This window comes from Malurus melanocephalus, unplaced genomic scaffold (genome assembly GCF_030028575.1).
Source record: "Malurus melanocephalus ecotype Western Australia unplaced genomic scaffold, MMel_1.1 scaffold_70, whole genome shotgun sequence".
Classification (NCBI taxonomy): domain Eukaryota; kingdom Metazoa; phylum Chordata; class Aves; order Passeriformes; family Maluridae; genus Malurus; species Malurus melanocephalus.
In genome coordinates, this window is record NW_026623302.1 from 220519 (window position 1) to 243635 (window position 23117).

Sequence of the window (23117 nt, forward strand, 5' to 3'; positions counted from 1 at the left end):
TATTTTTTTTTTTTTTTATTTAGAAGCCGTCCAAGAGGACAGGACGGGCCCACGTGCCGGGAACTGCACCCGCTCTGAGAGGCAGGTGCTGCGAGGGGAGCGCCTGAACACCCCTGAAGGAGCCGCAGCGCCCGCAAGGGGGAAAGCGAGAATTCACGTGGCGCTCTGGGCGTCTCTGCTGCCCGGGGGAGAAGCGGCGCCGCCGGTGCACAAGGAGCCCCCGCGGTGCCTCCCCGGCCGACGCTGCGAGAGCGCTGTGGGAGGGCGGCGGGGCCGGGGGGCTCCCGCAGCGGGGCGGGACGGGGCGGACCCGGGGACCCGCGCAGGGCGGGCGGCCCCGCCCCGGCGGCGGTCGGCCCCGGCCGCCTACAAACCCCATGGTGCCGCGCGGGGCGGCGGCGTGTGACGCGGCGGGAGCGGGGGCGGCGGAGGCGGTGGCGGAGGGTCCGTGTCTCCCCTGCCGCGTCCCCTCGCTCGGCTCGGCGGGCGCCATGTTGGCTTGAGCCGAAGATGACAGGGGGCGGCTGCGGGCGAGGATCGCGCTGAAGGAGCGGCACCTCCGGCACGCAGCGCGGCTCTCGGAGGGTGGCCAGAGCCGCCGGCGGACGAAGCGGGGGAGGGAGGGCGGGCAGCGGAGACGGCGGCGGCGATGCGAGCGGAGAGCTGAGGCTGCGGGAGGCGGCCGCCGTCGAACGCCCCCCGGCCCCCGCCGAGCGCCCGGGGGAGGGCTCTCGCCTCCGGCCGCCCTCCCTCCCTCCCTYCCCGGCTTGCGTCCCCGCCGGGCGCTGTCGGAAGCCGCGCACCGCCTAGGGGGGGCTGCAGCCCGGCGTCCTCCCCAGCGGCCCCGGGCCCACCCCGGCCCTCCCGCCTCCCTGCTCTGCCGCCCAGGGCAGGAGCCAGGTCTTGCCTGTGCACCCGGGTCGCCTGCGCCGACTGAGGAGGTGACTTGGACGCACTATTATCCCGTGTGAATCATCCCGTCGTCATTTGTCGAGGCTGGGAGAGAAGGCAGAGGGAGAGAAGGGGGGAAAAAGCCCACACGCAGCTCATGTGGCGGTGTAGTCCTGCTGCCTGGTCTACCTGGCGCCGCTGGTGCTGTTACTGCTGCCGCTGACAGGGATCTGCTGCCATCTCTGGTCTCCAGTTGGCTTCTCCGGTCCAGCCCGGCACCGCTGTCCCTGGATATTTTTGCTCCTTAGCCGGCCGCCTTCACCGCTGCTTATCGGGCACCTCTTTCTCGTAGGGAACGTGGAAGCTGCTGCCTCCGATACTGACACCGGTTTTGCTTCTTGAAGATCTCCGGCAGGCTGTTCTTGGTGCTGCTGTTTTTTTTTGTTTTTGTTGGTTTTTTGTTTTTAAAGTTGATTCTAAGCCATTTAGGGTAACATCAAAATGTCCAGCAGCGTTCCAGCTGATATGGTGAGTCTCGTACTGTTTATTTGATAGTTCTGTTATAGAATAACGTTTATTTCACCCTGGTTTTGACAGAGAACATGGAAAGAAGAGGGGCGTGGGAAGGAAAAAAAGGTCTCGGTTGTATATTTAAGGAACATGAAGTTCCCAGTTAATTACCTTCCCCCTCCAGCCCGAGATGCTGGTTCTGCTTCGCTTTTTGGTAATGGAGTGGGAGATCTGCAGCGTCGCCTCCCTTGTAGCAAGGGAAGGTGGATGCCAGACTTCCTCACCTATGGCAGTCAATACCTGCGTGCTCACGCTTGGGTCATGTAGCACTGCTCTTCAGCTCCATCGAGCATTTTTGGGGATAAATACGAAGCAAAGCATTCGGGATGAATTGGTCGACTCTTTTTTTTTTTTTTTTTCCCCTTTCTTTCTTTCTAAACCCCTTAAACTTGGCTTGTGTCTTGCCAATGTTGGTGGGAAAGTTAATCTCTTCACTTGCTGCCGGCTCGAGAGCTGGAGAGAAATTTTCATGCGCTTTATTTTCATGGCGAAGTCCTTTGTGCACTAGCTGCAATCTGGACATTTTTCAAGGGCACTCCTAGTACTTCTTATGGCGGACTGTACTTCAGCTTGTGTTGGATACTCAGTTCAGTACGTTTAAAATAGGAAGGTGTAGCAGAGCATGAAGAGGTAGGGTGAATCAGGTCTGCTAGGTAATCTTCCATTCAGCACGACTGTCTCCATTTGTATGTATTTCTATAAATCAGGATATATTTTCATAAATCACTTAATTGGACAAAAAGACCCACAAAATCATAGCTGTAGTTTGACATGTTAATTCTTTATTCTTGCAGCAGGATATTTTCACTTATCTCCACATGGCTGTTCACATATAAAGAAGGTACTTTTTTCTCCCAAAAAGCAGAGGACTTGTCTATGCTTTTTTTTTTTTTTTTTTTTTNTTTTTTTTTTTTTTTTTTTTGTTTTCTTAAAATTTCAGGACGAAGTTGTGTTCTGCGAGTGAGACCTGCCTCTGTAGTGATAGCAATAAAACAGAGTAGCCCTTGTTTAAGTCATTGATGTACAGTTATTTCAGATATGTATGGCAAGTGGGCTGTTGAAATAATGGTATCTTTTTGGTTGCTTACTTTCAGTGTTTCCTCCACAGCTTTTGTACAGCAGTCACAATGAGTGAATTTTGACCAAAAAAGCAGAAGTAGTGAGAAACAGAGGATGATCAAACAGCAGTTATAAGCTTACAGGTCTTTTATGTTCTCCCCCCTGCCTTTCTCAATACTATAAATAAATTTTGCCTCCCCTCGATGAAAACAGTGATGAAAGGCTTTAAACTCAGAGGAAATAAGCTCCTCACTATCAGTTTTCACATATTTCTTTTTAGTGTCTCTCTCTCTCTGACCGTTAGAGCCTTTTGAACCCCCTTGTCTCCTGCCCGTGGCYGTCTAGCATTATATCACAGAAATCCTCGCCTGGGCTGTGGAGGATTAGGTGCAGATCTCTCAGTGCTGCTTTTTAAGTTGCCTGGAGGAGTCTCTTGACTATGACATGAAGCACACTCCTCTTTCCCTCTCATCCTGGGCTGAGCTGCCACCTCCGTGCTCTTCCTAGGGCCTGCCTGCTTGGGAATCCCGGTGCTGCCACTAGGCTTGTAATGCTTGAGATTTTCTACAAAATACACAGATTTTAAGTTAGGCAAAGTACAATTTTGCTTCTGTGAAAACTATTTCCTTTTGTTGTTGCAGTGTAATGAGAATACCATTGGCTGGGGATAGCTGGGCCTGCTACTGCTCTGTTTATTCAAATCAGGAAGAAGCTTGTTATACATAGTGATGTTTAAATACTGAGTCATTACAAAAACATTTGAATAAAGATGTTACTAATGTCGGTAGAATTTAACTAAATAAATAGATATTTTCTGGCCTGTCATGGAACCATTTTTCTTCTAATTTCTGCATCATTAGCTGCAGTTTCTCTCTGAAAATTTGAAGTGTGTTATAGACATTCCAGTTATTAATTCCAGCTAATAAATATTACTTTATGAAAAGATTGCTTGAAAACTCATTTTTGGTCTGCTTTTGTCACCATCCCCCATATTTCAAAGGAGCTTGTTCAGGAAAAAGGATGGGATTGCAGTTTGAAGAGGAGCACTTACCAGGCTGTCACCATGTTTATATATGTTTTTATTTAGTGTAGGATTTTGCAGTTTGCATTTCTCTTACCCACCCACTGTATAATTTGCATTTGCAAAAAAACTGATTTCTCATTCGGTAGGAGCTGGCATCAGTGTGATGGAGTGTCATTTTACGAAGACTCCATTATACTTAGTGTATCGGCTATGATTTACATAAGTATTATAATAATTATGTTTGAAACTGTTTATGTCAGATGCATGAACTAACCTGTTCATAATCATAAKATTATAATTGCTGTTTCTTAAAAATGTGTTAATTTGTCTTCCTGTCCCACTTTTGAGAATGATCTCCCATACATAAATTCATAGTAAATCATCTGATTTTTGATAGGCTTTGTATTTCTAGGTAGATATAATTTGACCCAGTCTCCTGTTTGCTGACATTGAGTTGACTTGTTTCCAGGACTACGGCAGTTTTTACCAGCTAACCATTTCAACAGCACTTCTTAAATAATTAACACAGTACTTTATCATTTGCCTTCCACTAATAAATTGAACAGTGGCCCACCATACACTGAGTATTGTAAGTTTGTGGTGTATTATTCCTTAGCAAAGCATGCTATTTACAGCTTAAAGCTCCACTCCTGGAGTGAAACCTGCTAGTATTGTCCTCTCTACCTGAGTAGTTTTCATTAACTTCATTAGGACTAGACATGTCTGGGGCAGWTCTTGAAGACTAAACTGCATATCTAAAGCCTAATTTTGCTCAATTTTTCACATAAGCACTGATGACTGTAGTGGCAGCAGGGCACCTCTGATTATGTTCAGTAATTTAATCAGGTAATTTATCAGTTTYACCATTTGGTAGCAGTTAGAGATTGACTGTGAATAACAGCAGGGCGGTTTKCAAGTTGTATTTCTTTTGTAATGGTAGATAGACATGCAATGGTTTATGGGCTCATGAAAGTAATCACTGACTTTTTGAGTGGACCAGATGAAAATGGCTTGATATTTGTTTAAACACTGTAGCTGACAATTTTAAAGCAAGCCATGAAAAACTTAYGCTCAGTCAAGAAGTTATTACTCAAGTGAATACTTTCTTTCATTTTAGTGGAGTTATCAGAATCTGGGAAGATTTGTCTCTGTATTCTGTGTGCCTATGATACTTCTCCTTATAGTTACAATTCTTCAGGGATCTTAGAAGTCCACAGAAAGCTGCCTGTATGATGAAAAAAATATCAATGGTGTCCACCATTCCTTGTATTCAGTGTGTTTAATGGTGGTATGAAAAGAGTCTGCCAGCACTTTCTTTCTGGGCAGTTCTTTGCATGTCCTCTGGGAGATCCAATTCTTTTTCTGTCTGACAAGTAACAGAGGGTGATGCTTTTGGTTCATGGTGGGGTTTTTATTGTTGGTTTGTTTTCTTGTTGGTTTGTTGAGTTTTTTTGCATTTGGTAAACAGCAAAATGCTGGAATCTACCAAACAATGTAAGATTCTAATTTTTAATGTGCACAGCTCTTCAATCCATATGCTATACTTAGAAGATGTAGGTGGTATGGAAGAGATTATTTTAAAGAAAACTGATGTTTGGTGTGAGACCATTGCAGTCATACAAGAGCATGGAGTATATGGTTTAAAATGTTTGTGTGTCACCAATGTTAAAAGGGGGCAGTAGGTGGAAGAAGAATAACAAATATAAACCCTGCTCAGTTCACTCCTTGTTAGTGTCAGCATCTTTAGTGGAAAAGTGTATGTGCATTTTCTTTTTTAAGAAATKTAATAGAGAATGATGATGAATAGCTGAACATATATAGGGACTTCCTTTTTAATACATATTAATGGAGGCTAACAGTGGAARAGGATGAACATGAAACCAGTGCTGCATCAGTAAGGGAATTCTCTGAATGAGGTTCAGATATGAGAGACTTAAAAGAGTAGCTGGTTGTACGGCAGTTGAGTTTTGTTGTCCATCATTCAGTCTAAATTATTTAATTTAAGAATAATAGATACAGTAGCATTATAATACACTTGGAATATAGAAAATAATTTGTTCACTGGTAGCATTTTAATGTATCAGAACGAAATGTGARGTCCTGCATCTTTGTTCTTCTGTTTTAACTGCTTTTTCTGTTGCCTTCAGTAGATCCTTTTCATGGTTTTGAAAATTATTGTATTCCTGGTAGCCTTTGTGCATAATAGTCTTAAGTTAGTCCCTTACATTTTTTTAGCAATAAAAATATTTCTCTGTATTTTTGTAACCTCCACATGTTGAAATTTCTAATTCATTGCATTCTGTGATAAAAGTAGCTTATTGAGTTCTTCTATGTGGATATTTTTTCCTTCCCTTTTTTTTTTTTGCAATTGTTTGCTGATTGTAGGAGAAACGAGTAGCTTATCTTTTGCTATTCTCAGTGTTTGTTTTGGGTTTGTTGTTCTCCTCTTGGAGAAGGATTTGGTGGGATCTGCGTTAGAAAGAAGAGCTTGAAGAACCTTCTTTTTGACTGCTTATATATTGAACCAATGTATTAGTCAGTTGAGCCTTTGTAGCATATTGTCGTGTTTCTTGTGATGTAATGAAGAACCTCTTTCTCTGTTATCTGAAGCAGTGGCCAGGGATAAACTTACCAAAGCTGATCTTCAGTGTGTATATATTTGGATATACTCCAAAATGACTTGTGTTTGTAATTTCCCCCACCCACTTTTTTGTTTCACTGATTAGGAAATGGCTTACCTATTTATCTAGCAACCAAAAAGAAATATTTTAGCAACAACTAACATTTTTAGGTATGGTACTGTGACAGAAACTTTGGAACATACTAGCACACCTGACCTATTCTGAAACAATGTTTCAATGACCTTCATCTCATTTTCTCAACCTTCATCTCATTTCCTTTGGGGATAAGCAGCATCCTGTGGATGGATTGATCCTTACGCTGGGCCCTGGTGCARCTCTGTACTTCTGATGGAAGCGTAGGCTGATGGTATAAACTGTTTCTTCCTTCCTGCCACCTCCTGTTGTTACCTGAAACTGGTTTCTTTCTCCTTTTGTTGTCCAACTTGATGAAATACTGGAGGGATGTATACTGAAGGAGATTTTACTCCTCCCATGTTGGGAATGCTGGGAAGTAGCTGCTGGCAAGTTCCAGCAGGACTGAGAGACAAAAAACAAATGCTGAGTATATGTGAGTGTAGGAAAATGATCATATCTACAGCAGCAGGAATGCTCAATTCTGCATGTTAAAACATTGGCAGATATCATCTGGTAAATGGACAGGTCAGTCAGGGTCTGAATGAGGACAAGTTGCATCTCTCAGATTAGTGGAATTAGRGACAATTCCAGGTATCTATGTCTGTATCGTGAAACACAGTCTGTGTTTCACCATGGAGCTTGTGACTGCTTTGTGCATATCTAAACCTAAATTTTCAATCATTCRGAGCCCATGTCTCACTTCCTTGGTTTGTCTTAAGGCTGCAGTAGGAACTTAGCCTGTCTGAATGTGGTCCTTGYAGGAGACTTGGTAAGCAATACTTCCATGATACTATAGGCAAAATGACTAAAGCCAGGCTTTGCTAATTTTTTTTTAGTTGCAAGTTCCTCCCAGGTACAGCTTTTGTGGATGTTGAAAGCCATGGCCATRTTATTTGTAGTCAGTGGGATTTACTTGTTTTATACTTCTCAGTCAGTTTGTTACTCAGTAAAATTCAGAATGTAAACTTTTGGAGATCTGTAAACTTTTGGTCTCTATATCTTATGCGATAGTGAGAAGAATGGAGACCTCAGTTCTGATTCAGCCTGTGAGTGCTACACTAGCTTGCAGGAATCCCAAAATATCTGGAATGTGACTAATCATTCTTGTGGTTTTATATAAAAGAGATAATAGAGCTTATTTTCAGTCTATCTGAGTACAATATTTGACCACTAGGTTGTTTTTTTCTTATTTTGAATATGGTAAAAGGCATTGCTGCTGATCACTGCTCTTCCACATTGTCTGTTTTTACTKCAATTAATTGAGCCTACTAAAGTAGCAAGCTTTTACTGCCACAATTTTGCATGGGCAAACTTTAGCTCATCATAATTATTAAAGGGATATGACTGAGTGTGCTGTTTTCATTTTAGAAGCATTGGAAAATGAGCTGCATGTCAATGAGAAATTTTAATGTCATTATGCTAATATCAAATATAAACTTCAAGGCTCCAGCTCTTCACCAGTTTTCACATAATCTAGAGGTCTGTCTTTTGGAATTCAGTTATTGTTAAAAATTGTYCTGTAAATTCTTCTAGATAGGCAGCCTTTAGTTTTTGGGAGCCTTCAGTTACGCATATATTGCAGAACATCTTAAAGCAATGACTGAAACGTTTTTCATTTGGTATACCTCCAGACAAATACAAAGTCACACGTATACTGCTAAGTGTTGGAAACCCTGATTGTAAGGAAGGACTGAGGAAAGAAAAACATGAATAATTACAGCTTTGCAAGAATTGGTAAGAGACAGGTTGTGGAGATATCAGTTGAAGTTCTACAAATAGCACTGTGCACTTCAATATCTGAAAAGAAATTTGAAGTGGGAGAAAAGTTGCTAAAAGAGCTTTCTAATAATGTAGATAAATTATTTAGGAGGACTGTTTGGTTTTGAGAACAATGCTTACAGAAAAAGTAAAGACCTTCTTATTTGTAGGTCTGCTGAGCCTGAGAAATACAGATCTGCTGAAATACTTAAATGTTGCAGCTGACAACAACTCTTATATATTTGTGGAAATTTGTTGTATTTTGTGGTCACTAACTGAGATTGTGCCTAGCTCCTTGACAGAGGATGAATTTATAATTGCTGCTTGTAAACCATCCACAGTGAAGACCTGTTCTCAATTTGTAGTAAGATGCATGTATGGTAAAATGTGATTAGAAAAAATAGTGTACATTTTCCACAGATAGGAACTTTGGGTAAAATGAAGATTTGGCAGATTGCCCAACTGTGACACTGCCATCAGCATCTTATAGTTTCTTTCTTACTTTCTGTAAAGAAATTTGAAAATAGCTTGCCAGTGACAGGATTACATTTGTGGGTTTGTTTTGGTTTGGCTGCTTATTTAAAATTATTCGGGAGATTCAGTTTAGAGTTAAATGGAAAGCTTGTGACAGAGTTTAGCTGAGACTTTATTCCATGACACTGTCGTTATGGAGAAGAAGCAAGCAGTAAACTCCTCGAGCTTTATGTATCCCATAGAAAATAACCAAGTAAAACAGAGATTCTGTCTAGGAGTTTGGTAGGTTTGTTTTACTACTACCTAACAAGGAGTTTGTGCCCTAGTGGGATGGAGGTAACAAAATGATAMTTGATGGTCGGCAACACAGGGATGCAATCTGAAATTGTTTGTGTTGGTGTCTACCTGCTGTGATGGTTTCGGTCTCTCTGAGGGCCGGTCTATTTTATGCCAAGGGCTTGGACYACTATTGAGGGACAAAGGTGGGCTTATCTGGGATGGCTTTCAGCTGCATCTAAGGATCTGGATTTTAGTCTGTGAATCTATTGACGGTTTGGATGGGAATGAAAGCTAAGCTCCTTTCTTTTTTTTTAGAGGTAGTCCTGAGCTCTTCTATAAACTCTTCTGTGGTCTTCATTATGCAATATTAACCGTTTCATGTTGCATAGGGAATTACCTCAAGCACGTGATAGAAGTAGGATATCAATTTCAAAATAAACAGAAGGAAGCTATATGTGTTCTTTGAGACTGAAAAGAATAGAGTATTTCATCTCAAAAAGAACAATACTTCAAAGCCATGTACTGTAGCATTGGTTAGTATCTCCTCAGCAAAGTTGTGATGTTGTAATGCTTTGTGGTCTGGCAGAGACCCACATCATCATAATGTTTCTGATACTTAACATATGCTCTAGATGGTACTACCTAATCTGTCCCCAGGATCTGACATCTGTTTTGAATATAGAGAAGTAATGGAATAGTGATAGAATAGTGAAGTGCAGTGTTAGTCAAAAATCTTTCATAACTGAGGTTGTAAATTCAGGATTCTCTTCTTAAAAGTAGATTACTGCCTATCGACATGTGAATATATGTGGCATATACTAGTAAGTCTCAGGAAATTTGTAATAAATTACATTRCTATAAAATAGTTCTTCTAAAATAGCATTTCTTTTCAGTATTCAAGGGTAAATATTACCCAAGATTTTTTAGACATGCTTACCTTTTATATACTGTAAGAGTGTAACTAGAAGCCTTTATGTGCTTTTGAAATCTGAAGYACCTACTTGCAGTATTTTATTTACAGACTTCATATTTGTATGGGCAGTAACATCCAAATAAGGTTAATTCTTGGCATAGTGCTCTATGGTTGTATTTGATGCACAACACATTACTTAGGGCACATTAAATGTGAGTATTTATGTCATTTTGCCTGTGAATTCATATGCTTTTAATCTGTTATGAGTTACATATCATAACAGCTGTGTGGTATGACGGTAGAAGCTTAACTCTCACATCTGAATCCAGGTTGTTGATCTGTGATGCAAAGAAACTGTATTGGACTTGCAAGTTTTAATGATTTATGCTTTGCATACTTGTGTAACTTTTTTTTTTTGCAAGAAACCTCAAACATTCAAAAAGTTTTATTAAAATATTTTAGGTGTGGGGAATAAATCTCCATTTTCTAAGTCCATGTGATTCAGCCGTAATGAAGTTAACATGAAATCCAACACAAAATTAATATCTTCCACTACCCATATTACAGCACGTAAGTGGAATAAGGATTGACGTGAATACCCAAAGATTTTGCACCAAAATGTGCTATAATGTGTATTCTTCATGCTGTGGGTTTCCAAGAAAAGGTATTTCAAAGACCACTTGCATAATTTAAAGATATATTAAGTATTTTATGTAAGGTCAGCTCTATGCTAGTTTATTTCAAACTCAAGAAAGTAGGAAAGGAAGCTTTTATGTCAAAAAGTATTTATACTAGTAGGTATTTTTAGTTGTCTAGATATAAGACTGGGATTTTAGGGTGCAATATGCTAGGTCTGGCACCAAGAGAACAGTTTGTTACTAAGATACTTGACTTTGTTTCAAGGATCTCATTTTCATAAGTAATGGCAATATGATTAGGAGCTCTTTATTAAGAGAAACTGCAAATGGGTTTGATTTCTGTCCACATACTGCCTCTGGCCASTATACTTCTATATGAATCAGAATTTCACATAAGTTTGAAAAGGATTTTTTTTTTTTCAAAATACATATGTTTGAAATGGAGGTTCAATTTGGAGGYTCAAAATAGTCACCATAGTAGGTGAAATGCTTGGTGAGTGAGGTTGTGATGAGGACTGATGAAAGTGGCAGTGAGTATTTGCAAAATGGTTTTAGTTTGGAGAGGGTCACCTTTGAATTGTTTCTTCTGACTAGCAAGGGAGAAGGTGGTTCCAGGGATAGCCAGGGAAATCCCTACAGAGGGCTGCAGTGCAGTTGCACAATACTTTTTTTGTTCCAGCATTCTCATGCAGGTACTTGATGATCCCAGCATATGTGCTCCTTGCACTTGACTGCAGGACTAAGCAGTGGAAAATTTTTAACAGGGAAGTTAAAAGCTTGGGAGTGGACTCCAGAAACCCAGCTGTAACTGTTCCTGAATTAACTACAAAGAGTGAAAAATCTCTCTACAAAGACCATGGCATTTTTAAGCTAAGATTATCTTTCAGCATCGATTCCARTTTTATCTTGTATGTTTTGCTACTGTGAGTGTGGTGTATGTACCCTAGCGCTGTGTACCTTGTACACAGAAAACCCATATTGAGGGAACTCCCTTGACTTGTTAAATGAGGTACAGACYGGGTCCTAGATACTTGGCTGTTCAACAATGTTTATCCATCCTGTGGTGCAAATGCACAATTTTCTCTTCTCCCAGAACTATGTGCTTTTGCCCCTCCCCTTGTTCAGCACCTCTTCATTGTTCAAAGACTGGATCACTGTCCTATCTTCCTGTACTGTTCAAACTTCTTGGAAGATAAATCTTGATCTTCAGCCTTCCTGTCGTACTAGTCTGGTTAACAAGTAGTTAATAAAAATCCATTTAGTTTTGGAAAGAAGGTTATTATTTATCACAAATGGTGGATATTGTGAAATTAGTTTCTCTCAGATATACTCTTATGCTAGATAACTCTGCAGCAGAACTGCTTGGAATAAAAACAGTTTGAATTGCAGTGGTCAAACAAAAGTCAAACAAGATCAGTATTTTCTTGTGGTTTTTTGTGGTTTGTTTTTTTAAATTACATTTCATATTTTAAAGTCAAATCCTTTTGAAATTTCTCAAGCCAGCTCTGCTCTAGTGCATCTTCTGTGCTTGTCGATCTTGGTTGTTCAAAATATGACTGTACGAGCATTTTGGTTAAGCCAGTGTGCTCTTAGCTGATGTGAAGGGTTCATTTCAAAAGACTTGTTGTGAATAGCAAGTTAATTAAAATCAGGCAAAAGATAATAAAATATTTATACATTGAGAGATGCTCCCCAGAATATTTGGAGAAAGGTTGTAACTGTATTTATTAACAAGTTGTAAAAAGCAAGTTTTGAGGCTAGTACTTATGGAGAAGCTGTTTTTTAGGGTTATGTTAGTATTTCTTTCCACTCTTATTATTTGAGAATCACATGTTTTTTAGTTGATGTGTTTTTGTTGATCTGTCAAGAAAACAATAATTCTGAGTGCTTTATTGTCAAATATTGACTTAATATTTCTGTCAGTTTTCATGTTCCTGCTTTTTAATTAGCATTCCCTCACTTTAAATCTGAAACAATCTCAGGAGAAGAAAACAAATCCACATTAGATCCCAATGTTCAAGGATGCGGGAGTTCAGTTTTATTTTTAAATTATCTCCTTTAAATAGTTTTTTTTTTTTTTTTTTAGGAAATGAAATGTAGGAAGGACAGCTTGCCCTAAGCATGCAGCACAGAATGATTATCAGTCAGTGCCTTTATCTGCAAGTGTGCTGCTTGGTAAATTTCAAAGTCAGTTTTAAAAATCCCACWACCAACAGACAAGTGCCAAAGTGAATGATTCAGAGTGCTGAGTGGTGCCCGATAAGGCAGGTTGTAGGTAAATCGTTTGCTGCCTTTCATACTTGATTCTGCTCCTGCATATCAGTCCTGACYCTGATGCTTAAATAAGTATTCTAGGTTATGAATTTTATTTATAATGAACTTGTGGTTAGGAGGTGTTTTTGTTGCCCTTTATTGTTCTCTTCAGGAAAAGAAAAAAAAAAATCAAAACACATTCTTGTTTTATCTTGTAATTCTTCGCATATAGAAATGAAGACCAGAGAAAGAAAATTGGTGTAGTTAGTGCTTCTATCAGTACAGTTTTGAAGTTATTTTTTGTGTTTTATGACAACATGTTGTTTTGCAGGAAATGGAAGATAGAGAATAATACTTRAATGAACACAGGATTTTCTGCTGTCTTTTGTATCACATCATAATTTTTCTTGTAAAATCAGATTGTAACATATTCCAAAAAATGGGATACAGTTTTTAGGAAGACCCATAGGTCTTTGTTGTGACAGTTTGATATTTCCTGCACAAAAATCACTTATTCAAAATACAAAAATATAGTAGTCTTGTATTTTTGTCCCATCTTTAACTTTTGGATAAAGCCAGCAATTATTTTGTGGTGCTCTGTTAGAAGCTGTATTAGCTAACCCCAGAGTGTCTGTGGAGCCATTKGGATAGGGAAGAAAAGTCTTTTAAATTGTTTCAAAGTAGTGCTTGCTGGATAAGATGGTATTAACTTGCCAATGTAGGCATATTGGAGTGCTGTAGCAGTTTTTAGGATGGGTGGTGATAGCAGCTGAAAGGAGAACAAGGAAGAGACAAGTCATGATTACACAATCATATAGTGACAAAGGTAGAGGCACTGAACATATCAGTGTCAAAGCCATCAGGCATCTTTATGGATAGTAATTTGCCCACAAGCACAGTGGGCTGCAAGAAACAGTCAAGGAGTCATAATAAATGTCTCTTACCATGCAGGTTATACTTGGAGAGATTAAATTCCATTTAATTAAGTTTTTAATGTGTCAAATGAAAGCAGGTTTCTGATGAAGGAAACCCTCACTCTTTCTCTGTCTTCCAGACACAAACATATCCAAATCCATCACTTAATATGTGAATTTTTGGTATTGCTGCTGAATGGAGATAGAAAAGCAATGTGTCCTACTTTGTTGTGTTGGAAAACTGTTGAGAAGCGTCCAAGTAAACATTATCTCTGGCAGAAGTAAATCTTACCTTACCAAATACAGGCTTTAAAGCAATAAAGTATCAAGCACATGATTCATTTGCCTAAACATGGCATCCAGTGCCAGTGTGCACATGCCAATCTTTTCAGGATGGCCAGAAAGGGCAGACAGCAATGACACATGAGCTGCAAGAGACCCATGCCCTGCAGGAGATGCTCTGTATGAGGGGAATGTTTCACAGCACCGAAAAGTAGCACTAAATGTATATATTTAGGTAATTTTTTGAGCTGTTGGGGYTTTGTAAAACCTCATTTCCTTTCATGCTGGTTTTTGGTAGATTGTCTTTTCCTAGCTTAAATTCATAAAGTAGTGTTTCAAAATCATTAAATGATTCAATTTACAGATAATCACAGCTTTGTTATTTCCTACAGAAAACTCTCACCTCTACAGATGTGAACACTACAAAAGAATGAAAATTTTCTGGGATTAAAAATACATTGCTCTCATATGAGTGTAGCAGATCTTCTCTTAACTACCACTATATGATAATAGTGTACAACTGCTTATGGTGGGGAAGTAGGTACAGTGTCACTGCAGATCTTTGCTAAGCRTGATCATGTCTCAGCTGTTGCCAGCAGCCAGTTGGAAAGAAGAAAATGGAATTTCACAGACATTATCACAATAAATTTATCGAACAAATAAAAATTTGGTTAATTTAATTTGGGCTAATTCAGAAAAAWTTTAAAGTCCATTATCCATTCTCATCATAATCTGTTGTATAGAATGGGACTTGAATAGTCTGTTCTAAAAATCACAGGAGAAATACGTTGTGGTTTTGCCTAGACATGTAATCACACCTGTGGAGTAGGAGAGAAAGAACACTGTCTATACCAATGCTCTGTTTTAATAACTGAATTTTTTATAATGCAATCTTGCAAARAAAATCAGATATTAATTGGTTTGGAGGTTTTTATATTAGATTAAAAGAAAGAGGTTTACTGCTTGAAGCTTGACAGGTCTCTCTTGACATTTGGCCTGAAATGTTTGCAAGATATTTCATATCCTCAGAGCAGAAATGAATATGAGTGGGTTGAAAAATTATGCTTGCATAATTAAATAATGAGGGTTCTTTGGCATTATATAAGATATAAATTCAGGGAAGCTTGTTATCATTGCCCTAGCAATTCAGTACAATTTCTCTTGGATACTGGAGTAAATTTCATACTTCTATTTTGATAAATACATTTTCTGTATCTGTTTTGGAGGGTGGCTTTTTATACTGGTGTACCACTAAAGGTTGAGTTGCAGATTGAGTGAAATATTTATGCTGTATTTCATATTAGCACTTCTGCCTGAATTTAAATTTTGTAATATTAGTTTTGTATGTGAGGTGGTTTTTGTTGTATTCTTGTTGGTGCTAGTTTTTGGGTTTTTTTCCTAAGTTTAGACAGAAATCTAATGGCCACAAATTAAACCTTTCCAGCATAAATTCTTGTGAAAGTTATTTTGCTTATACACTTCTTCATATTTTGAGGAACTTTATGTGGAGGAATCTTGGCGGTAACTGTGTAAATAGAAATATTTGCAAATACAGTCTTTGTTCCTCTGACAAAAATAAACTTTGCAGTTTTGTTTCTATCAGACTTCTTTTGTATGGCTAGATTCTATTACTAAGGGGTCAATGAAAAATTGGCAAAGAATTGATAGTTCAGGAACCTTGGAAATAACACCTGACCTGAAAAATCTGACTTTTCTTTTTTTTTATAATTTTAAATTATAAAGAAACAAAGAAGTATCAGCCCACAAGTATGTTACAACTCCATCCCTTTTCTGTTGTGGATACATGGGCTGTTACACTTTATAATGCAGCCTGTATTTGAGGATGAATGTGTCGTAATCATTGAATGCAGTCAGATTGTTTAAATAACTTTTTTATTGTTCAGACTAAGCTGAAAATGATCTGTAAGATAAAGAGTGACATAGTTCTGGATTTCAGTGCATTGGAAAGCATTTTATTGACCAATCTGTGTACATGTATGTCTTTGTATAATTTTATTTCCTTCTCTTTGAAGATTAATKATGAGTAAATTATTTTATGTTTGAAAGTTACATGTCTGTTAATAGCATGTGCACAGTATTCAATTAAATGTTAAATTTTAGGGTTTAATTTTAATGTGAAGAGAATGTTTCACCCAGTATAACATCTTGGAGAGAAGCRCAGCCTACCTAATTGATGTGGGCTCTGAAGTAAGAAGTTTGCACATTTGGAGCATCAGCATGCTAGATATTTAGGGAGAATTGGCTGCACTACCTGTAGGGATAGGTATTTGAATTTTAGAAATCTAATAATTACGGAATCATGAAGTAYATTAAGTTGGGAAAGACTTGTATGATCTATGTAAGTCCAGCTGTTAACTCAGCACTGCCAAGTCCTACACTAAACCATGTCCCTGAGTGCTGCATCTACACATCTTTTAAATACCTCCAGGGATGGTGACTCCACCACTTCCCTGGGCAGCCTGTTCCAGTGCTTGACAACCCTTTCTGTGAAGAATTTTTTTTTTGTGAAATCCAGTCTAAACCTCCCCTTGTATGTGTTCACGTTTCTTTTTCAAGAATGGTCAAGTCACTGTAAATGAGCAGATTTATTATTTAGACATGTACAAATAGAGATTTTAAATTAGAATAAGAATTGCAGTTAAGTAGTTATGTTCTGTGTTTTACTTTCCCTTTAAATTGGTAAAATATAGGGCTGTGCTACTTCAGCTTGAGCCTAAAGTGAGCTTGTTTTTTGTGGCTTTAAATTTGCTGGTTAAGAGTTCACAGGATTGACAGATGTTTATTTGCAAGAAAAATCCTTAATTTAAACCAATGTTTTTCTGAGAGGATCCCTTTATTTTTTCCTGTATCATTTGAAAAGGTTAAGATTTTGATTTTTAAGGAAATAGAAGGGAATGATGTTCGTTATTTAGAAAAAACAAATCTATTTCCCCTCGAAATCCTGTGATATAAACCAAAGATAACAGCATTACTCTTTCCTCTGTGAAAATTGCATGTGGTTATATGGCATTACATTCCAGAACATCCATGTAGAAGATAAGTTGGTAGCTATATGAATGAGGGGGAAATTTTAATTGTTTGTAATATTTTTTTTCCTTAAGCAATATAATATTTAGGTACAAGAAAGTAATCCTAAAACTCTTCGCTTTTGTGGGCACACATTTTTTTTTCTAGAAATGTGGAATAGGATATAATTTATGGAAACATGTTTTTTGTTCTAAGCATGTGTGTATGCACTCCGGTGAGTGCTTAGTTTTGTTTCATCTGAGAATTATTCTAAGGGTGTTTAAATTATATCTTAATTATGCTAAAAATAATATTTGGAGATTGAAGCAAAGACCAATTTCATAACCTGTGTCACCATCTGTTAAATACACCAGAAGCTTATTTTTTTTTCTGGATGGGTTTAGCCAGCTGTCCATTTTGTACTGTTGCCTGGATGGAGGCGTGCATTTAAGAATAACACAGTAGGCTTTCTGTGAGTTGACAAAAACCTTTTTTATTTTGATCTGACTCCTCTAGCTTGTCTGACACTTCCTTATATTTAGTTTCTATCTGAGGAATGTATTTGAAACCTTTCCCCTGTTACACTCCTTTGGTTTGTGCTTTCATCTTCTCTCTCTGAGGTCTGGAGCTGCCCCACAGAATGAGACATGTGCCTTTGCAGCCACCCCTCTGCGAGGCATGTGGAACGTCTTTGCTTGCGGCAGCCAAAGTCCACTCTAATCCTATTGACATCCAGCCCACGTGGCGTTCACTTAATCTGTTGGGTGCTCTCCTTGCTTTATGTGACCCTGTGAGATGATACAGCTTTTTGTGACTTTATTTTCCTTTACTTGAGTGTCTTGGGATGGTCATTTAGAGCAGTAGAGTTTGCTGAAATCATTCTCTGTTTTTGAGTAATGTCTTCACAGTATAAAAGGTCTATTCTGTAATGGTGTCAGGGTGACCTGGCAGATTTTGGTGTTACGTTGTATGTGTGCTTGATTATAATTTATATAAGGGGTGATGAGACAAGGAAAGAAGTTGGTATTTACAAAAGCCTAAAAAGAAGGTTGCAGGTCATGTAATCATTCTATTCTGCGGCTCGATTTGCATTAAAACAACTTGTATTCAGGAAAAAATAATGAATTGCAGAAAATTGTTTAGATTTATAAACCAGCTCTCTGCTGACTGCAATTTAGAGCTGGCTTTAATTTTAAAACATAGCTTTAGAAGTTAATTTTCTGACTTCCACAGAARTTTTGCTTTTTTTAAATTTCAGAATAATGCCTTGGTATAATTGAGTAGATGTCAGTTGAAGAAGCTACCTGAGGCAATGCACTGTATTTTCTGAATTGGATTTCCATGAAATACATTGTGTATTGTGTCTGATTACTCAGAGTGGCAAATTAGCTCACTCTCTTCAGTCAGGATGAGTCTGCTCCACTAGGAAAGGTGAAAGTCCTTGTTTGTTTGTTTTTCATCACTCTTAGCTAGACATATTTGCACTACTTGAAAGCATGAAACCTCTGAATTCAATGTTGTGTGTGAATACTCCAGTGTATTCTTCCCCTGTCCATCTTCATTTTCTGATCTTCTCAGAACAGCRGCACTGTTTTGGCACAGCATGATGGAGTAGCATTTTGCTGTATCTCCAAAGTGTAGATATGCATATGAAATGGGAACAGGAATTTGTTGCTATTGTATGGAACACATTGGGGCTACTATGGTATCAAAATACTTGAAATGCTTGCTTTTCTTTACATGTATGTGATTTTGATGAACTGAACTTGAATATTAATTGCATCCAGTCTCTGCTGTTTGTGCATGGTTTGCTTTGGCTTAACTTTATTGACCCAGCTCATCAGAGGCTTATTCTAGGAAGATCAAGGACCTCAAATCTATGCTTTTAAAATCTCCTTTGCCCCAGCCCGTGTCTTCAAAATCTCACAGGAAGCTTTGTAGCTAAAACCAGAGTATATAAGTTGATTGCAAGACAGTCCATTTGTCTGTATTCCTGGCAAGTGGACCTCTGGAGATCATSTAGTCCAACCTCCCAGCCAAAGTAGGGTTGCCTAGTGCAGGTTTTACAGGATCATATCTGGGTGGGTTTTGAATATSTCCACAGGAACCAGTAGACAAATTTGTGCTCTGTTTCTCCCTCTACCTTCCCATCTAGTTATTATATCTATACATGATTAACCACCTAATACTTGTCCTCCACTGACCATGTTTCCATCATGTCCTTACAGAATGTTATAGTTAATGGTCCTACTCCCCAAAGAGGACTTGGCTGCTGAGTGATTTGAGGGAGCAGTAATCTACCAGAAATTACCCCAAAAACATGTGTCCAGCTTAAACCCACTCATCTGATGATAGTAAGTCACTAGATCTTAYCCCGGCAAAGGGGAGAGAATGGGAGCATCCCTTTTATCGATAGCCTGCGATCACACAAGTCCAGAGGCAGCAGAAAATGCATGTTCCTAATGAAAACACCAGCAAGCTGAATATTAGAGATCCAAGCCTGCTTACATTTATATAACCGCCACTGTACTGAGACAATGCCAATCTCCAAGTCGGATCATAGCAGTGGACATAGCTTAAAGGATTAATTGCTTGTCAGGCAAAACAGAAGCACTCTTCTCATTTTTTTAATCTGTGAACTGAATATATTAATAATGAAAGGCACATGAATACCTAAATAGTCTTCATTTTAGGTAGTTATTGCTATTGTGGACTTCTAATGGAATTGAATAACCAAGAAGAGAATTTAAGAAATAAATATCTTTCATTTTAATACGTTTTTGACACAATATTTACTCACTCTCTTCTTATATTCCTGATGCATATTTATCAGACATTAATCTCCCAACAGGTTCTGTTTTGGGAGCGAGGGGAGGAAATAAGTCAGAGGAACTGTAGAAATAAGTCAGTAGGGAATCTGTAGCAATAACAATCTGTTGGTCTGAAAGAGGACATGAGTTTTAATAAAACTATTATTTGCATGTTTGTGGGAGGCACTGGGGGTGTTCACCTATTCCCATAAAATGTTTTTTTGTTTGTTTAGCCCTTCAGCTATCAGTTGTAGTAGTGAAGTAGTAGTATAAACTGTTAAGGTAAAAAAAATTATTTTCTTTTTAACTCTTGGAGTCTCATAAAAAATTTGTAAGTCAGAATTTGTTATGCAGAGGTATAGTTCTAGATCCATAATAAATCATTTTTCCAGAGCTGAGTGTAAATCTGTTGGTGAGGCTGCCCAGCATGAATTTTGAAGCTCTATTCAGTTTACCATTGCTTTGATATATGCAATGTGTTTAATACAAATGATGTATTAAAGTAAGAAAATGCATATTTATGGATCTTAAGGTCTTAAGAGTAGAAGAGATCTCTGAAGGTGTGTAGCCCAGAGCAGAGCTAGCTATGATGAAGGTTCAGAGCAGGCCTAACCTCAGACTTAGATCATGCTGCTCARGCCTTGTCCATTTGAGTTCTGGCTGTGTCAAAGATGCTGATTCTGCTGTCTCTTAGGGCCAGAGCTTAACTTAATGTCACTGGGATAGTTGTATTTGCATGGACAATGGGAATTTCCCTGTCTGCAGCTTGCCACCATCAAGATGGTAGAAATGCTAAAAGATACTTTAGCTCTTAGAAACCAAACTACACCAGAATTCCTTGCATTTTAAAGTCCAAATGTGATTGATTTGTCATCTGTAGTAGATGGAGAGTTTGCCTATACCTAGAACCTTGAAGAGATAGCTCTAACATTTTATGAAAATTACCTATCATTCAGCATTCCTGACTTCACTTCATTGGAATGTTTGCCCTCATCTATAGATGGAATGGTTGTGATTTTATAGATTTGTATTAAAAATGAGTCTTTCATGAAATACCAACCAAAAAATCCATCTCAGTTACTAGGGTGGAAATAGAAAGGAGAAAGTTAATTTTATTTTTTCAGGTTAAGAATGACTTAAAAATATCAAGACACTTCAATTGAAACTAGATAACTGAATAGGAACAAAGAAAACGATTCTTCCCAAATGCTAAACAGGCTATTGTRTGTGTGAAGCTTTGGAGAGGAGCAATTGATGAGATTTTTCTAAGGCTAAAAACAATAAACAAGGAAAAGTGTATTCTCGTAAGGAAAAAGTGCCTTAGAAGTGTAYGCTCAATGTAATGTCCTTGCATCCAGCTTTTTGGGTCAGAAGTTAACCTTTTGTTCCATGCAGGTATAGTAGCTTCCATTTTGTTCACTTATATACTTCATTTAATGTGTTCAGGGTTTTTTTCTTTGATTGGTTGACTGTGTTTGGTTTTGTTTTAAACTTTAACTATTCAGACTACTGAAAAAAAAAACAGAAAAAGGGGAAAAAGTAACAAGCAAATACCTTATTTAATGAGTAGTGTCAGTGATACTGAAAGATGTGGAAATTGTGTTTTAAGTTGTTCTCTGAAACACTTTATTGCATGTGTTTCATAAATTTTTGAAACCAAGATATTGCAAGAGAGGTTCTCATCTCTGAAATATGCAACCTGGTAGAATTTGGTCSTAATTACTAGAAAAGGAGATCTGAGGCAGAATATTGCACTTTGCTTTTGTTATCAGCTAAGAAAAGGCCTTAGTGAGGTTGTCCCTTTCTGGTCAAACATGTGATGTGTGTTTCACTGTCCTGAGCTTTACTTGAATGTTCACACTGTTGCTGTACCTTGCTATTTGTATGTAACAATTTTTTTATTGGAGTGTCTATTCTCCTTGCTTTATTTCTGAGAACCCTTCCATTTTCTGAAGTAATGAAACACAACTAACATTATTAGTTTAATCYTGCAGGGCCACTGGGACCTGTTTCCCTCGGGATAATGTCACATTAGGGGTACCATACATTCATCTGAGTGCTATCAGGCAGTGTTATCCTTGCAGAAGTTGGGAAGTATTTTAGGTAGTGTGACCATATATTGGATAGTGTTTTTCAYTCTATGACAGGTCATGTGTGTCTGTGCTGCTCTGTCATTCCAATGCCACGTATGAACAGGCAATCACTCAGTGAAGAAAAGCATATTTATAGTATTTGCATATCAAGGGAACACGAGTAACTGCTTATACCTGGTGACTGTTTTGATGCTTTCAGAAACAGGGGGAAAAAATCCACACCTGTCACTCAAAGAAAGAATTTCAGTGCTGAAAACAAAATTATGACCTAAAGAACTGCCCAAAACACCCATAAAGCTTTGTAAAGGATTTGGATAATATTCTAGGGAAATGATGCTTCTGAATATCTGAATTTTAATGAAAATAACACTATGGGATTTTTGTTGCCTCCCTTTAAATATGGGCCATGAAGAGAAAAGTTCATGCTGTTTTAATGAAGTAAAAGTGACCTTTTCATAGTTATAGTAGTTAGAGGAAGAAATCATAAAAAAGCACAAAAAATACCTTCAAATCCCAAATTACTTTCTGAACAGATATTTATTCCCTGCAATACGTTTGTCTTTCTAAAGAGATCCAAGGATTGATATATTAAATACACATTTAATTCTCMGTGCCAAGGGAGGATTATGAATAATATGAGAATAATTTTTAAGTAGGTTTATATACCAACCATTGAAAATATTCTGATAAGACATGCCTTTTTTCCCTGGACTTTTGCCTGACCTGAAATTCCTAACATCCCTGGTATGGTTGTGGTGAAAACTATGTTAACTCAAGTATTCTGTAGATAGACATACAGAAAAAAAAAAAAAAAAAAACCCAGAAGAATTTTTTTTATAAAATAATGGTGGAGATCCTGTAGAGTGCACCATCCTACAGTGCCAGCTGGAAACTGTGCCATGCCCCTTGCCAAACTGCTGAAGCTTCTCTTCTCTGAGCTTTCTTCATCATGGCTTTTTACAGATTCCAGATTCCTCTGAGCAAAGCACTGAGACATTCTATCCCAGGAATGGGGAAAATGGGTAGATGAGCTGGTGGACTGGTTGGTTAAACAGAGAACTCATGGTTGGATGATTAAACTTCAAAGGTAGTGCCTAATGGTTGGTTTCCAACCTGCAGGTTGGGTACTAGCAGACCTGCAGGGCTCTGTTCTTGGACCAGATTATTTATAATCTTTTATCAGTGACCTGGAAGAGGAGACAGTCTTGCCTTGTAAACTCTTGTGAACACCAAACTGCAGGTGCAGTTCACCTGCTTGAGGGCAGGGCTGCCATGCAGAGGGACCCAGTCAGCTCAGGAACTTGAGAAAATTCATCAAGAACAGATGTGTTGCACGCGGGGTTGACTAATCTCCAGAAGTGATGCGTGCTGAGGAC

At 38.5% G+C, this 23117-nt stretch overlaps 1 protein-coding gene across 1 annotated transcript in view; it reads left to right on the forward strand.

Moving 5' to 3' along the window:
* The first annotated feature begins 414 nt into the window (after positions 1-414).
* Positions 415-23117, forward strand: part of UBL3 (ubiquitin like 3) — a 53525-nt gene continuing 30822 nt past the window's right edge. Inside the window, exons 1-2 of the mRNA XM_057366670.1 lie at positions 415-941; positions 1244-1419. Of these exons, the coding sequence (XP_057222653.1) occupies positions 1393-1419 (27 nt within the window). The 5' untranslated portion in view covers positions 415-941; positions 1244-1392. The remainder of the gene's footprint in view (positions 942-1243; positions 1420-23117) is intronic.